This window comes from Mesoplodon bidens (assembly GCF_964165515.1).
Source record: "Mesoplodon bidens genome assembly, chromosome: 11".
Taxonomy (NCBI): domain Eukaryota; kingdom Metazoa; phylum Chordata; class Mammalia; order Artiodactyla; family Ziphiidae; genus Mesoplodon; species Mesoplodon bidens.
In genome coordinates, this window is record NC_138167.1 from 12218959 (window position 1) to 12237094 (window position 18136).

The 18136-nt window shown below is 37.4% G+C and overlaps 1 protein-coding gene across 1 annotated transcript in view; it reads right to left on the reverse strand.

Annotated features, from left to right (window-relative positions):
• The window catches only part of SLC15A5 (solute carrier family 15 member 5), a gene marked incomplete at its 3' end in the record, with an annotated part of 71827 nt that overhangs the window by 12838 nt on the left and 40853 nt on the right, over positions 1 to 18136 (reverse strand). Inside the window, 1 exon segment of the mRNA XM_081248800.1 lies at positions 14727 to 14858. Coding sequence (XP_081104926.1) covers positions 14727 to 14858 — 132 coding nt within the window.

Genomic DNA, 18136 nt, shown 5'->3' on the forward strand with positions numbered 1-18136 from the left:
GGAGGTATAAACCATAGGGAATATGATTCTTATATTTATTATATTTTTGTAAATGAAGAATGACCATAAGTAGTATGATTAGTAATACCTGGTATGTATTATATATCATAAAACTGTAATAATTAAAAAGAGGGTGATACTAAGCTAAAATCAAGAGACAACTAAAAGGAACAAGATGCAAAGATAGCCCTGAAACAGTCCTAAGATCACCTGAGCACTGAGGCTATATTAAAGTACACATCACAGGACTTCCCTGGCGGTCCAGTGGTTAAGACTTCGCCTTCCAATGTAGGGGGTGCGGCTTTGATCCCTGGTTGGGGAGCTAAGATCCCACATGCCTTGTGGCCAAAAAACCAAAACATAAAACACAAGCAATATTGTAACAAAAATTCAATAAAGACTTTAAAAATGGTCCACATCAAAAAATATCTTAAAAAAATAAATAAATAAAAATAAAGTACTCATCATTAACTAATCAGATTAATTTCATTTATCCAATGTTGTGGAATATTTTTGGTTTAACTAACCTTTCTCAACATATATCAAACTATGTTGTGCAACTTTTTTATTTGAATCAAATAAGTGTTATCTTTACTTAACATGAAAATTAAGTCCACATGAATGAGAAAATTCTATTCAAACTATTAATCTACTAAAATTCCATAACTATAGATAAATGCAATGAAATTAATCACAGTGATAAAGGTTGATAGAATTGATTACATATATTAGCAAAACACATGTAAAAAACTCATCTATAAAATTAAATGTTTAGTTAAAACTGGGAAAATATTAGCAATAAATGATGGTAATATCTCTAAAGTTTCAAGGACATAGAAAGCAATAAGAGAAAACACAAATAGACCAAAAGAAGAATGGACAAAGAATATGATATATAATTTTATGAATGACAAAAAGATAGCAATGTTCATAACATTAAAAATTTCAATTTCCTGTTCTTAAAAACACAAATTAAACTAACAATGGAATATAATTTTTGCTAATCAGATTAACAAAGATTAAAATAGTAATATTCTCAGGGCTGAAATTAATACATTGAGACAAGTATTATCCTACCACACTGGCAGCATAGTTGATGTAGCCTTTTAGAAAACAATTTGGCTTTACTTCTCAAGACTCTTTAAAATATTTAACTTCATTGAAAGCAATCACATATCCAGGATTCTATTCCACGGAGACAATAAGTTGATGTACTTTAATATTATATAAAACATGTTCACCTTAGTAATATTTGTAGCATTAGAAAATGGGAAACAACCTAAACATCCCTCAAGAAGGGAAAGGCAAATTAAATTAAGATATATATTCATCCATGCAATGAAATATATCAAGTAATTATTAAAAGTGAGCTTTTATTCTTTTGGAGAGACATGGAAATATGCTTTCAATGTTTTTAAGGAAAGAACAAAAGGTGGGTACTTGATACAAATTTATTTATTGAGCTTTCAGCAGGATTAATTCAGACATTAATTTTGCTTAAAATATATACCCATATAAATTTAATACCTACACACACAAATAGAAAAAAATTGGAAGAAAATTTACCCAAATAATAATTGCTATTATCTTTTCAAAGTCTTTTTTTCTCCCTTCTTTTATACTTTGGATTTATTTCATCATATATTACCTTTATGGCAGAAAATTAATATTTTAAAACCACTTCATCAAACATACTTTTGAAAAAATTTGACTTCTAAAAATCATTTCTGATTTATTATAAAAGATCAGAATTGGCTGGTTTTCAATCACAACCAACTCTTCTTCAGCAAAGTACAGGATAACAGCCTCAATATTGTAACAAGTTACGTGCTATTTACGAACCTGTCCTAAGATTTTATTCTGGAAATTATAATACCCCAAGTGACAAAAACTGGTTGATTCTGAACCCTTCAGTATTCTCTATTGAAATCCCAGATTTACCCAATACCTCAAGTATACACTGCATTATTTTAAGTGCTAAAGCATATTGTCTTTGATTCAAGGCAGACTTTGGCTATCTCTTTTTGGAGGAAGAGGCAGTATTTCCCCTTTTCACTAACTACTGTTTTATTCTGAAGGTAATTGAACTGTGAAAAATCTTTATTTTTAAAATTTTTTTGAAGTATAATTGATTTACAATGTTGTGTTAATGACTGCTGTACAGCAAAGTGATTCAGTTATACATATGTATACATTCTTTTTTTTAATATTCTTTTCCATTATGGTTTATCATAGGATATTGAACACAGTTCCCTGTGCTCTACAGTAGGACCTTGTTGTTTATCCATTCTATATATAAAAGCCTACATCTGCTCACCCCAGCCTCCCACTCCATTCCTCCCCCACCACCCTCCCCCTTGGCAACCACAAGTCTGTTCTCAATGTCCATGATTCTGTTTCTGTTTCATAGATAGGTTCATGTGTGTCATATTTTAGCTTCCACATGTAAGTTATATGGTATTTGTCTGTCTCCTTCTGACTTACTTCACTTAGTATGATAATCTCTAGTTGCATCCATGTTGCTGCAAATGGCATTATTTCATTCTTTTTTATGGCTGAGTAGTATTTCATTGTATATATGTATCACATCTTCTTTATCCATTCATCTGTTGATGGACATTTAGGTTGTTTCCATGTCTTGCCTATTGTGAGTAGTGCTGCTATGAACATAGAGGTGCATGTATCTTTTTGAATTATAGTTTTGTCCAGATATATGCCCAGGAGTGGAATTGCTGGATCATATGATAATTCTATTTTTAGTTTTCTGAGGAACCTCCACACTGTTTTCCAAAGTGGCTGCACCAACTTACATTCCCACCAACAGTGTAGGAAGGTTCCCTTTTCTCTACACCTCCTCCAGCATTTATTATTTGTATACTTTTTAATGATGGCCATTCTGACCTGTGTGAGGTGATACCTCATTGTAGTTTTGATTTGCATTTCTCTGATAATTAGTGATGTTGATCCACTATTCATGTGCCTATTGGCCATCTGTATGTCTTCTTGGGAGAAATGTCTGTTTAGGTCTTCTGCCCATTTTTCAATTGGGTTGTTTGTTTTTTTGTTGTTGAGTTGTATGAGCTTTGTATATTTTGTAAATTAAGCCCTTGTCAGTCACATCATTTGCAAATATTTTCTCCCATTCTGCAGGTTGTCTTTTCGTTTTGTTTATGGTTTCCTTTGCTGTACAAAAGCTAAGTTTGATTAGGTCCCATTAGTTTATTTTTGTTTTTATTGAAACTTTGAAAATCTTAAAATGTGCCTTTTGAAATTTTTCAAATGATAGTTGGACACAGGGAGCAATTATTTATCTCAAATTTTGTTAGACTTTTTAAAAAGTTATTTTATAATGGGGGTCATCTAGCAAACATCCAAAATTGTTGAGAAACAACTGAAGTGGGTTTTACACCTTACTTTATTTTAGGCACATCTATCACTTCATTATGTACTTTTTGCTTGGGACCCAAGAATTATGCAATTAAAAAGATGTAACCATCATTTTCCAGGGTGGACGTGCTTCTGTGTCCAGGGAAATCAACCCTGTGCAGTGAAAAGAGCTTTGGAATCAGGGATCCACCTTGACTATATGATTTGGGCAACTTGTATAGTTTTCTGAGCTCATTTTCTTCTTATTCATAGTGGGGCTACAAATATCTACCCCCAAAGAATTGTTGTGAAGATTTAATGAAATAATATCTTTGTGAAATGCATACAGCAAGGTCTGCATATAACTGACACTTAATAAATGTCAATTTCTTTCCTTCCTCCTTTCAGTAACCTGATTTAAATGCTTCATTTGAGATTCATAGCTCTCCTACCTGAGTTAATTTTTAAAACACATTAATTTTCATGATACCTGAAGGAAAAAATGCCTAACAACTATATTCTAACTTTGGCTTTTCTACCACTTTTTCATATTTATCTGATAACTACTCAAATTTTTATTACCCTCAAATTACAGACAAGGAAACAGAGGTACAGAGAGGCTGAACTGTTTGCCTGAAGTCATGTAAAGGAGACAGAATGAATATTTGTTGAATGAATGGGTGATTGGAGATTGGGCCCCGGATCTGCACATGCTCAATACTTTGTTCTCATAACAATGTCTGCATCGAGACTAAAATTTGCATTTCTACTTCCTGGGAATTGTGGATAAAAATGAAATCAACTTGCTGTTTCCGGGAAGGGACACAGTGTCTTTCAAAATTGTTGAGAAATCTCTATGCATTGTTCACCTGAACTGCAGGAGAACGGGCCTGGGTGATATTTGGGCTAACAGGCTTTCTTATAAGGGTGATTTCATTCTCTTGAAGAGCACTGGGAGGTAAAAACCCATCAAGATAGTGTGTTCTCATGATGATTTCAATGAATTATCATGGAAATGAGTTTTAGAAGAGAGGCAATGCTTTGTGATAATAGCCCGATAATGCCATTAGCTCTGAACTGTAATTGTAATAGCATTAGTCAAATGAATATATCTGATATTAATTTGAGTGTCAAATATTTCTGTAAGGTTCTTCTTGTTAATTAAACATCAGCCATGGTATTATTAATTCAGTATCTAGCCAGTTCTTGCACATAGTAGGAACCTAATGTGTTTTTGTGGACTGAGTTAATAAACCAAGCTCTAAGTGGAGCTATTTCAAAGAGTGAAGTATTGAATTTAAATAACATCATCAATATAGCAGAAACTGATTTTTACCTCAAATCTGCTTGCTTGTACAGTCTGTCCTTTCATTTGCACCTGCGATTAGCTAATCGTGTAGATTTATTAATATCAAATTTGAGAAGAAATCTTTTCTCATTTTTTGCATATTTATAGGGAAGTAGCCTATAAGATTTACCCTGAATTATTTAAAATCAAGAATAGAGTTTGTACCTTTCTTCTTGTGTCTTATGGTCTTTAGACCATTTTAAAATCTACCAGTTTCATGCCTGCCTTGATCATCTGAATAACACTGGGCAAAATCATGCTTTAGGTGGTTTGAAATCACTCTTCATGATCACCAGTGTCAACTGGGTCCTCAACACTGCCACCTATCTTAACATTTCTCTTCCAAATCATCTTTTCTAACTCTTGAAATAACAAATTCCTATGCCCCTGTCTTTCCTACTCTTTATTCTCATCCTAAGCCACTTTTGCTTTCATGAATGGTTTGCTGCCTACTTTATAAAGAAAGTTGGGAGCCTTGAAAGGAAGGCTCCAGAATATTTCTAACACCAGATCTACACATCTGCACCTGCACCCACGCTCTCCTTTCTTCTGTTTCAGTGCAGGAAAAAAGTATCCAGCCTCTGAGAAGAAGTCAACCTCCCTTTGTCTCTTGCATTTTTAACTTCTCCATTTGTGCCAGATAATTTCATCAGTTAAACGTGATCAAGTATCTCTCAAAATTAAAAAAAAAATGTATCTCAAACCCACATCTCAGTTTCCCAGGTAAAACACAGGACTCACAGTTAATTTGAGTTTCAGAACAACCATGAATTATTTTTTAGAATAAGCATGTCCTGAATATCACACACATAATTTTGTAAAGTATAATTTATGCAAAGTACATCCATAATATTGCATCGGACATACTTATTCTAAAGAATTTTTTAGTTTACCTGAAATTCAAACATAATTGGATGTCATATTTTTAAGTGCTAAATCTAGTGAATCTACCCAGAGCTTCCTCCAAACCACCACTTTCTTTCTTAAATCTTCAGAGAAAGTTCTTCAGAAGAGTTATTTAGATGTGATGCCTTTATTTCCTCACTTACTAGATATATTTTTGTTTGTTTTTGTTTTCGGTTTTTTTTTTTTTTTTTTTTTTGTGGTACGCGGGCCTCTCACTGTTGTGGCCTCTCCCGTTGCGGAGCACAGGCTCTGGACGTGCAGGCTCAGCGGCCATGGCTCACGGGCCCAGCTGCTCCGCGGCATGTGGGATCCTCCCGGACCGGGACACGAACCCGTGTCCCCTGCATTGGCAGGCGGACTCTCAACCACTGCGCCACCAGGGAAGCCCTTACTAGATATTTTTGACCCTACTCCAATCTGATTTTCTTTCCCTCCTCATTGCTGAAATGACTCTTGCTAAAGTTACCAGTGAAGATCATGTTGCTAAATCTACGGATACTTTCCATTCCTCACTCTGCTTGATCTCACAGTAGCATTTAACACAATGTATCATCTCCTGTTTGAATCAGTCCTCTCTCTTATCTTCAGTATACACACACATACACACACACACACACGCACACACATGTATGTATGTATATATTTCCCTCCCCCCTCTGACTGGCCTTTTCCTTCTCCAGCTGGCCATTTCTCCTCCATTTAACCTCTACTATTGAGGCTTTTCAGGTCTAGTTCCTGGGGTCCTTCTTCTCCTCGTTCTTAATATTCACACTAGATAATTTTATTCACTTCCATGGGTTCAAATGCTATTTTTGTGCCAAAGATTCTCATATTTATGTATCTAACCCAAATCCTTTTTCTGAGATACAGCTATTTCCATTCAGATGTCTCACAGGTAGGTAAACTTAATGTGTGAAAAAATGAATGGCTGAAAAGTTTTTCAACCTCTTTGTCTTCTAGTGCTCTCCATTTAGTAAATAGAATCTTTGCCCACCCAGTTGCTTTTGGCAGAATCTGGGATGCTTCCTTGATACCACTCCTCTCTTCTGTATCCTACCACCTCCTGACTTTATCAAAACCATCACTAAGCACTATTGATTCTACCTCTGAAATCAAGCTTATATCTGTCCATTTCTCTCCATCTGCCTACTTCCTCACTAGCTCATCACCACTAGACTTGCCTGAGTTACTTCATTTGAATCCTTCCTGCTTCTCCCAAGCCATTCTTCTTTTCTTTTCAAATTACATTGCATCCACAGTGATCTTAAAACACAAATAGCTCATGTCACTTGCTTGATGTCTTTATAATTTCTTATTGCATACAGGTTTAAAAACAAAAATCCCTGTAAGCCACAGTTCCTGCATGATTTTACTTCTACTTTCTCAACCTGACTTCACGTGATACTCCCTGAATATTTTCAGGTTACTGATCTTCTCTGAGTTCCTCTGATGCACCAGGTGATTCCTTACTTCCAGGCTTTGGTATATGTTCTTTCTACCAGAAATTCTTCACTCTTATGCTCACCAAGCCAAATACCACTCATCTTTCTAGTGTCAACTTCAACACCATTTGCAGGCACTCTTAGCATGAACGTGGATGTGAATCTAACTCTATCTAGACATGTAAGTTTGCCATGCAAAGGGAGCACCACTAATGGCATGGGTCCATGAGGCCAAAAAGAATCTCAGAAAGTGGCTTTATTTCATCTCATCCCAATCTGGTCCTGGAATTGAAGCTGCTGGACACCTGAGCTCTGCATTTATGGGACACATTCTTTTCTGAAGAATTATAAAAATGCCAAACCAGAACATCATGCCCATGATAATCCTAGCTCACTTGGAAAATGTCGAGATCCCACTCAAATTACAATAACAATACAAATCATTATTTTTGTGCACCTTTACTGATCTGGTGCTTTATGTCTATTTCCTCTGGTCCTCATAGATATCTTGGAAATTGTTAGTGAAACCATTTTAGAGAAGGAGAAATTGAGACTCAGGCAGGTTAAGTAATGTGCAGTCAGGGGTGAAAAAAACTTTCTTCTGTCCTTCTAGGTTCTTCTGGCTGGTCTAAGAATGAAATTGACATGAGACAGATTGACAGGAGAAAATCAAATTTAATTTTGTACTTACGGGGAGCCCCACATACATGAGAGGTTCAAAGACAGAAAGCTAAAATGAGATATATATGCCATCCTGATGTAAGAAATGGAATAAGGGCCTGGAACTTCCAAAGAAAGAGGGGAATTCACAGGATAATAAGAAAAAGAGCAGATGTCATAATTAGATGTTTGCCCTGCCCTATAGATGGGACCACTTAGGTAAAGTTTACCTCTGGTGAAAACTCTTTTTCCGGGAAACATTCCCAGTTTAAATTTTTCTAGGAAGTTAAGGGAGGGGCAGTAAAGTCTCCACTGACTTTAGCTCAAAATAATCCAAACTTTAGCTCAAATAAATAATATGCCAAGCTGGCACTTCTTGGGGAGGGCTGTTCTGAACCCCTAGTGCTCAAGACCTCACAGTTTATCAAGGGCTGAGTTGAGTTTGAATTCAGGTTGGTCTGACTCCAAGTTCCTCCATTTCTACCTCTCACGAGCCAACAGCAGTGGATGCTCCTGTCCACATCCAAAAAGTATTTTGGGCTTTGCCCTGATACTGTTATGAACCCTAAGGCCTCCGAGCAGCTCTAAGGGTCTCTCTGGAGCCAAAGGTTGAGGGTGTAGAATAAGCTGCTTCTGGGATATTTAACCCCATTGGACAAGGAGGACTCTGCCCCTGATTCTGATGGAGGATCAATAGCAGCTTTGCCCGTGGAGCATTGGAGGCAATGCCATGTTAGCCACGGGAAGAGCGGCACAAAACCAGTGGACGGTCTAGTAGAATATGGCCTGGCTAAAGGTGAATCACGGGGTAGCAGCCCACTTCTTTTCCCTTCTGGGTCTAAAAATCTGTCATCTCGAAACCCATTTGCAGTTAGACCTGAGGCATTGATGTGAATTTGAAGAAACACATCTCTAAGAAAATAGGCACGGACCTGTGAAATCCAGTTGAATAGCCTTCCAGATGCATAAATACTTCTTTCAAGTTTACTGCAACTGCAAATTCCTGTTACCAGAACGACTCCTTGATTCACGCTGAGATGGCTGTCAGTGGTCTCAGTAATCATAGATACTTAAGTGAGAATTTTAAAAGATCACTATTCTAATTTAAAATGCTCTTGGTGGGAATTAAGCAGCTAAATTCTCTGCTTCTTTCCTGAACTCTGAAGAGGAAGGACTAACAGGGACAAGAAGCTGTATACCTTGACCTCTTGATTCTGCCCAATTATCCAGTTTCTCTGAGACATTTTGCTTTGGATCTTTCAATCACCTACACATCCATAACTAAGATGTCACTTTTCACTGAATTCTATTTCGTTATTTTTGTCAAAAGGTAAGCTCGCACTCATGTGTGTGAGAAAATTGATCTGGTTGCTAATGGCATAGAGTCGAAATAAGCAGTTTGACTGACTTCTTCACTCCCTTTTATTAGCATTGCTACTTTTAGATAAACTATTCCTGAAATGATTAGTGTAAGAGGATGGGTTTAGTCTTGTATCTTCTTTAAAGCACTCAGAGTTAGAGATCCCAGAAGGATCAGTTTTCTCACTTGTACTGCAAATGTCATTCTAACAGTTATCTGTCTGCACAGTCAAGTTTTGAGAAATCTTTTGAATTTACCGCATTCACACCATTCTCCATCATGGTGCTAAAAATGACTAATGCAGCTTGGAGACTGTGATAGCTGATCATCTTTTCCAATCATACGCTAACACTCACACACGCACTCACATACACACATGCTCTGCTGACATAAATCCTTAAAGGTTTAAAATATCCTATATGCTAAATGGAATGTGGAGGCTTGTGGGATGCTTAAGCACAGAGCTATAATGTTCTTTTCACTATGGTCGGTTCTGTCAAAGAAATTGGTCTGGTTGTTTGATTAAATAGACCCATCTTATTTCTAACCAAATGTGCCACTATGGCTTGATTTTATATTTAAAATAATCTCTGGCATTAAAATTTCAAATACATTACTTAATTTTATCCTCCCATCATCTCTGAGGAAACTGAAGTGCAGCATTCTCTTTTTTTATGTAAGAGGAAACAGAGTGATGATGACCTACCCAAAGTCATGCAAAAAGTCAAAGGATCACCCTCTCTTAGGGGCCCTAATTAGTCACCATACACCAGTTTAGGGTTACTAAAACCAAATCATCTAAATGAACTTCATTTCCTTTCTTGACGAATGCTAATCTGATGGTTAAAGGGACTGTCACAAACTCAGATATATCCTATTCCTAGAAAAACATGTGACAAAAGTCTCCTGTGATGTCATTCTGGGAATGATGGAGAAGTGTGTGGGCTGAACGATAGTAATTAGGTGAAGTGGGAGATGATTATATCCAAAAGGGGAGGATTAGTTGATTGTCATTAACTTGCGGTGAGATCTCTAGGAATTTCCCACAAGGCTTTGGTTTTGGTCCTGTCCAGTTCAACAATTTTATCAATTACCTAGAAGAAGTCTAGGAACTTGCTTACTAAATTTGCAGATGACACAAAGCTGGTAAAGAAGTAAAGATTAGTAATTCACTGGATGACAGAATCGAGTTTTTTAAATGTCTGTTATTTAGAATGATGGGTTGACAATTATTAAGGATAGAGATAAAGTCCCCCATTTAATTAGGAAAAGAAATTGTGATAAGATGACTGGAACTGAATTGAGAGAAACTGCCAAAAATTAAAAAAAAAGCCTCAGGGGGCTTCCCTGGTGGCGCAGTGGTTGAGAGTCCACCTGCCGATGCAGGGGACACGGGTTCGAGCCCTGGTCTGGGAAGATCCCACATGCCGCGGAGCGGTTAGGCCCGTGATCCATGGCCGCTGAGTCTGCGCGTCCGGAGCCTGTGCTCCGCAACGGGAGAGGCCACAACAGTGAGAGGCCCGCGTACGGCAAAAAAAAAAAAAAAAGCCTCAGGTTTTAATTTACCATAAGTGTGATGCAATTACTGAAAAAGTCACCACAGTCGCTGTTGGCATTAACAAAGAGAGAGAAAGAAAGAGAGAGAGAAGGTTGATAAAAGTAACATATCTATCTTCATGTACCCATTTTGAGTATTGTGACTGATTCTGGAAACCATATTTTAAGAAAGATACTGACAAGTTGTTGTTTGTTTAACGGATGGAGGTGTTTTGATAGTGAAAAATCAGGGAATCATGTAACATGAAAAAAACTAGAGTGGTTTGTCTATAAATAGAAGGGGATCATAACAGCTGTCTTTATTGAGCACTTATTGTGCATATTAATTACTTAATCCTCTCAGCAACATGATGAATTTTTTTTTTCTTTTTTCTGTACGCGGGCCTCTCACTGCTGTGGCCTCTTCCGTTGCGGAGCACAGGCTCCGGGCGCACAGGCTCAGCGGCCATGGCTCACGGGCCCAGCCGCTCCGCGGCATGTGGGATCTTCCCAGACCGGGGCACGAACCCGTGTCCCCTGCATCGGCAGGCGGACTCTCAACCACTGCGCCACCAGGGAAGCCCATGATGAATTATTTATTGTTGTTGTTTCTGGCATGAAAACTGAGGACACACAGCTAGACTACCAGGATTGGAATTCATATAGTTTGACTACAGGACCTACTCTTTTAAACATTGTACCACATTACTTCTCCAAATATTTATCAAATGTTTGAAGAGTTGCTATGTGGATAGAAAACTAAGCTTATCCTGTGGAATACAGTTATCAACAGATGGGTAGACTCAGGTTACTTCTCAAAGTAGATAATTTTTCTGGGCACTGGAAGATGATGGTACATCTTCTAGTTTTTGGTACGTTAGACTAGGTTACCTCTAAGGTGACATCCAACTGTGAGATTCTAATTTATTGGGATGTGATTTGATGTAACACAGTATTACTATGAACAGAAAAAAAGTTTTCAGGAGTAAATCAAATCAATCATCAGTAATTTAAATGGTGTTCTTTTGAACATAAGTTTAGAGAATCTCCCCTGCACACCCCATGTTGCTAAGATGTCCGCACCATGTGTTCTTAGTAAACTTCCTTTCATGGGCACCAAACTCTGCCAAAATTATATAAACTTTTAAAAATCTATCTTTTACTATGTCTAGAATATTATCAATAATATCCTATATGCAGACCTCCATCCAAGGAGATTGTGTTGCAGAAGTAAAAAGCCCTTACACTGTGTGAGTCTTAGTAGCTCTTTGATGTATTAAAATCAACATTGGCTGCAAATAAAGATCCTACATGCTGCAACAAAGATCCCATGTGCCACAACTGAGACCTGGCATAGCCAAAGTAAAATAAAATAAATAAATAAATATTGAAGAAAAACATTGGCATTGGTTGCAGAACGCTGGGAGGGTCAGAGCTCTGTCAGATACTAGTAGTGGTGACTGGAGCACTTCATTTTCTTCTTTCTGTATTAATTATTAAATTTCAAAAATGAGGATAATAATATCAACTTTATAAGATTGCCGTAATAAACCCAGCAATGTATATAACAGGTCCTACCACACTATGCAGATTCTCAATAAAAATTTAGGTTTTCAGTGAAATGTATTTGCAAGAATAGTTGTGCATGATAGAGAAATTGACTGGTCTTTCTTCCTGGCTCCTGGGAGATAAACTCTAAAACCATTGAATTTCCTAAGTGATTGAAGTATGTTTGTTATTCATGATTGGCCTCTTAAGCCCCACCTGATGGTTTATGTTAATGGCATGACTCAGAATGGGAGCTGGCCAGCCAGGAAGACCAACCATATGATTAGAGGGTTGGGGTTTTGAGCCACAGGATATCAGCCCCATCTCTTAAGAGAGAAAAGAGGCTGGAGATTGAGTTAAACTACATGGCCAATGTTTCAGTCAATCTGCCTACATATTAAAGCCTCAATAAAATGTCTGCACACCAAAGCTCAGGTAAGCTTCCCTGGGTGATAATACTCTGAGTATTGTCACACACTGATGTGCCAGTTGGGTACCACATCTCTAAGGGTGAAAGAAGCTTTGCTTTTGGGACCCTCCCAGACCTTGTTTTATGCCTCTCTCCCTTTATCACATTCCCATTTGTATTCTTTTGCTATAAGAAAGCTGTAATCCTAAGTATTGGGCTTGCTAGCAAATTATCAGTTCTGAGGGGGAGTCTGTGGGGAATCTCCATATTTATAGCCAGCTTATCAGAAGTGATGGCAGCCCTGGGGACCTCCAAACTTGTGGCTGATGACTAAAGTGAGAACTGCCTTGTGGAGAGCTTAACTTGAAGTTTGGCCAGACCCTGGGTCAGGTGCTTAAGCATGTATATGAAAAATTTAGACTTATATAAAAGGTAAACTTATAGTAATGTTTGGCTTTGCAGTCTTTCTAGAATATGTCAAATGTAATTTGATTATAGACCTTTTTTAAGCAAATTTTCAGAAACATCTTCATTGAGTAATTTTGAAGAAAATAAACATGTTCAACAACTAAGATGTTGAGGTAGAGATATAGGTTAGAATTTTCCAAGTTATCTTATAAAATCCTAATACCAGTGCTTTGTTCTTTGTTTGCATTTAAAGAATCTAATCATCAGAGATGTCAACAACTCCTGTAGTTCACACTTAATTGTGACAGTTTGGATTCGAGCCCTTTGAAAACTGGAACCATATCTCACATAATCCATGTAGCACAGGGCCTGGCACATGGTAAGTATTCAATATATACGTTGGCTTAACTTTCTCAGTCAACTAAGAAAAGAACAGGGTTTGATCTTAACAATCAAGGATTGTAGATTTGTTCCCTAGAACTCTACTATACCTATCATTTAATTCATCACTCAATTTTATTGCTTCCCTACACCCCTGGAAATTTTGTGATGGTTTGGAAATTTATTTTGCTTGCCATAGTGTTTCTCGTGCCCAATATGGTAATTGGAACAGAGTTTTTATGGATCCTCCATAAATTTTTTTTTTGTGGAGGCGTACGCGGGCCTCTCATTGCTGTGGCCTCTCCCATTGTGGAGCACAGGCTCCGGACACGCAGGCTCAGTGGCCATGGTTCACAGGCCCAGCCGCTCCACGGCATGTGGGATCCTCCCAGACCGGAGCACGAACCCGTGTCCCCTGCATCAGCAGGCAGACTCTCAACCACTGCACCACCAGGGAAGCCCCATAAATATTTTTTGAATGGATACCCTAGTGTTAAAAGGAATTTCTCATTCATAGAATTTATGTTTTCCATAGTGTGAACGTAGGCAAGTAAAATTTATTTGTAGAGAATACAAATGAATATTTCTTTACATTATTTTAAAGGTATAACAATAAGTGTTTTTGAAAGCAGAGAATAGGCGTGCAGTATTTCCCATAAAATAAGCACAAGCAAATTTAATAAATTTTAAGCTGTATTAACCTCTCAGAACAAATAAAGGAAAAAGTCTGTAGATTTAAAAAACATCCAAAGACATTTCACTGTGACAGCTAATCTTTAATGTTATCCTGTTTGATTTTTCTACCAGCCCATATAAGAGTAGTACTTTTTATGTTGCATGTGAATTTTTCAGATTGATTGTTTCTCCTTACCAAAATATCTATAGAGAAAATTTTCCAAGATCGGTTGTCATTCAACTCACAATTTCTCTTTGGTTGCACGGACACTATTTCTGGATAAAGGATCATCCAGATACCCTGTCCTCTTATATTTACACAGGACTTACCTTTTCTGAGGGTTACCTATGCCAGCTATGACACATTATGTAATACAGCCCTGTTGAAAGACCTAGTAAGAATATAATAACCAGTTTGTTTTAAAATACACGAAAGAAAGAGAGCAGACAGGGTCTCATGAGAAGTGACATTCTGTAATTACCTCCCCCTATCAAAAGAAAAACAATTCCTAGAAATTAATGAATACAGCAAGAGTCTATTTCCTATCTTAATTCTATCTTAATTGCAAAAGTGGATCAATTTAAAAAAAGACTACACTAGCAAAGCCCCTCTCTTAAGGTTTTGTCTCTCAATTCTCTAGTCATCAAATCGATATATATATAAGCATACCATGAAACTGTTTTTACCTTCTGAGATGAGGTAGACCAGCTCCACCATCAGTGCCCCCATGAAACAACCAAATCCATTGAACAGTGTCAAACAATTCATAAAGTTTCCTCTGATGGTACTTGGAACAAATCTGTATGATTTTACAGAGACTGAGAAGAAAAAAGTTCAGAATTTAGAACATTCTCTTTAAAATACTTTCATAGATATTCTTCAAATTAGTATTGATCATTACCTCAAAGAAAGTTTACCAAAACAGGCAAAATTTCTGTTGGACTTTGTTAAAGTTACTATAGTAAGCTATATTATGATATTACAGTTTACAGATGTCTACAAGGAATAAAAAATGGCAAAATATATTGCTGTAATGGTACAAGGAAAATTTGATTACTGGTGGTTGAGTGTCCCAATATATTCACCCAAATTTCACCTCTATTGGAATATTTCTTATGAATTTTGGATTGAGCTAAGGCTTGTACTGGATAATATCATGACAATCTATCAATAAGGTCTATGATTCTGTACTTCTATGTACATCATTAGGTTCCCTATAGAAATCTTGAATTTATCATAGAAAACTAGCATAGAGGTTAACAGCACGGGCTCTGGAGTTAGATAAGTTTATACTAAAATCCCGGGTCAACTGTTTACTACCTCTGTGATTTTAGGTATGTTACTTAAACTTCCCAAGCCTCAGTGTTCTTCTCTATAAAATGAGAGTAAGACCATTACTCACTTGCTGAGGTGCTGTGACTGTTACTTGCTATAATATATGTAAAGTGCTTATTACAATAAAATAGGTTAGCTATTTTTAACAGTATTAATTTTACCAAGTCAAATAGCCCCTAACTACTTGTGTAAGTCACTGTGCAAAACCCTTTATATGCATTTAAATTATCCCATTTAAGGAGAGACAATAGCTTAAGCATTGGGTCTCCAAAATGGTTATCTTTTTCCCCCCAAGTCATCTTTGGAGTATTAGTAATGATGGTGGTAAGTGGTTGAAAGAAAATCACGTAGCAAAGTTTTTTTTTTAATTTTCGCTTAAAAATATTTTTTTCAATATCAGAAATAAATGAAATAAGTATATATAATTTTGTACTTTCCATAGCAACATAACTATGTTAAAATATGCATGGCAATCTAAGGGATAAAGCTAAAATATTTATAGTATTTATTATGATATGATATCTGTGATTTGCTTCATAATTATAACACAAAGAGGAAGAAAGTATGTGAATGAAGGTACAAATGAGACAAGTTTGGCCATGCGTGGAAGATTATTGAAGCTGGAACATGAATACATGCGAGTTTATTGTACTCATCTCTCTCTTTTGTATATGAATGGCAAAATATTTTAAGTAAACACATTAAACAACATGAACAGTTTTAGCTTTGACTGGCTGAATTATTGGATTTTTACTCTTTTGAGCTTTGCAAATTTTTCTACAGTGAGAGCTAGTAGATAAACACTAAAGCTCTTTTAAAAAAGAAATGTGGTGATAGAAAACCGATATACCGTAAGCACTAAACTTTTAGTTTCCCTCTCTCTAAGAAGAATGAGATTTTATTACCTTCTCCCTTCTCTCCTCAAGAAGACTTCACCCCTGGTTTCTCTGTACTTTTACCCCAGTAAAACTCTGCATTTGTCCAGCACTTTTTATTTTTATTTTTTTTGCAGTATGTGGGCCTCTCACTGTTGTGGCCTCTCCCGTTGTGGAGCACAGGCTCCGGACCCGCAGGCTCAGCGGCCATGGCTCACGGGCCCAGCCGCTCCACGGCATGCAGGATCTGCCCGGACCGGGGCACGAACCCGTGTCCCCTGCATCGGCAGACGGACTCTCAACCACTGCGCCACCAGGGAAGCCCTGTCCAGCACTTTTAAATGAACTTACTAACACCTAATGTCAATGTATTCATGTTCCTTCCTGTTTTCATTTAACATTTCTGTTTTGTTTCTGTGTTCTCCACGTGTTTTTATTTATCATTTGATAAACATTTAAAGGAGTCTCTGTGCTCCAGATGTGCTGAGGTCTGGGGCCGAGGGTGGGAAAAAGCATCAGTACATCTTTCCTGGATTTTAAACTCTGGGAGGGCAGAAAGCAGAGATATGCACAATACTAAGGGCGGTGCTAACTGGGCACTTAATACCACACATAGTTACTGGAGATGAAGGTAATGATGGTGAGAAAGAAAATACTGTGAAGAAGGGCTTCAGATATCGGCACCAGGAGGCCGTGTGTACCAGAGCTCTCTTGTGCAGTGCAAACCGCCAGCAGGAGCCCGAGGCCAAGCTCGCAATGTTTGTTCAGGAAGATCCAAAGGAGAGTACGAGGAAAATGCTGAAGAGGCTTTGGGAAGAAACGATTCATGGTTATAAAAAGGATGTGGCTTATGAACTTTCCTCTTTATAAATATGAGGAGACAAACAATGGGCAGAAAGACGAAGTAGGCCTATTTCTTTCACTGAGAAAAAGCAGAAACTCTACAAGCCCATTATTACTTTGCTAGTTAATTATTAATCCTGTGCTTTTCTCTTGCTAGAACTTCTGGTGCGGTATATAATTCATGAACACACTTTGCCAGCTCTCTGCCTGCTGGTGAATCTCTCTTTGATGTCATTTTCATCGTTTTGAAAGCCTCCGATTCCCTTTTATAGGACTTAGCACTTCAAGTCTTCCGATCTCCAATTCCAGGCGTCTACTTGCATGTTCTGATCTTTTTTGACTTTGGTGATCACCAGCTTGAGTTTTTAGGCTCCATGATACTTCTTTTGGCACGTTGTAGTATAGATATGATCAACAAGCCTGCCACTATTCTAAAATTCTCATTTTACTGTGAAGACACTGTAGAAAATATTCAGTGTACAGGAAAGCTGGTCTTCTTGCCAAAGAGAGCTGAAATGTGTCTCTAGGTGGAGGGTGGTTAGTGTTTTGCAAAGATGCCCCATCACAGCATATGCGGAATCTACAAACTACAGGGCCAGAACTGCCTTCCTGAGGCACCTGGTACTAGGGACTCGTTGCTGGAAATTTCTTTTACTCCAGTTGTTCTTAAACAGTTAAAATGTGTTTATTGCATTTGGTGAGGGGTTATTTTGAACATGTGGAGAAGCACCACAGAACTAGAAAATGGAACTTTATACTATTTCCATTTTCAGGTCATTTTTCCTTCCTCATCCCTAAGAAGCTTCAGCTTTGAATCTCATGTTACCCAATTACATCACCTAATATTTCTCTTTTGTGCTGTCACCACTAATCTCTAAGACATTTTCCTCTATTTTTCAAAGTCATCAGCTCCCCTCTAATGGTCACACTCTCCAGTTCCACTTCTGCCTTAATCCTCGGCAATTTTAACACACACATACATATAGATCATCCTCCCAACCTTCCATCCTGCCATCTCTTGGTTTCCCAGTTCCTGACCTCCT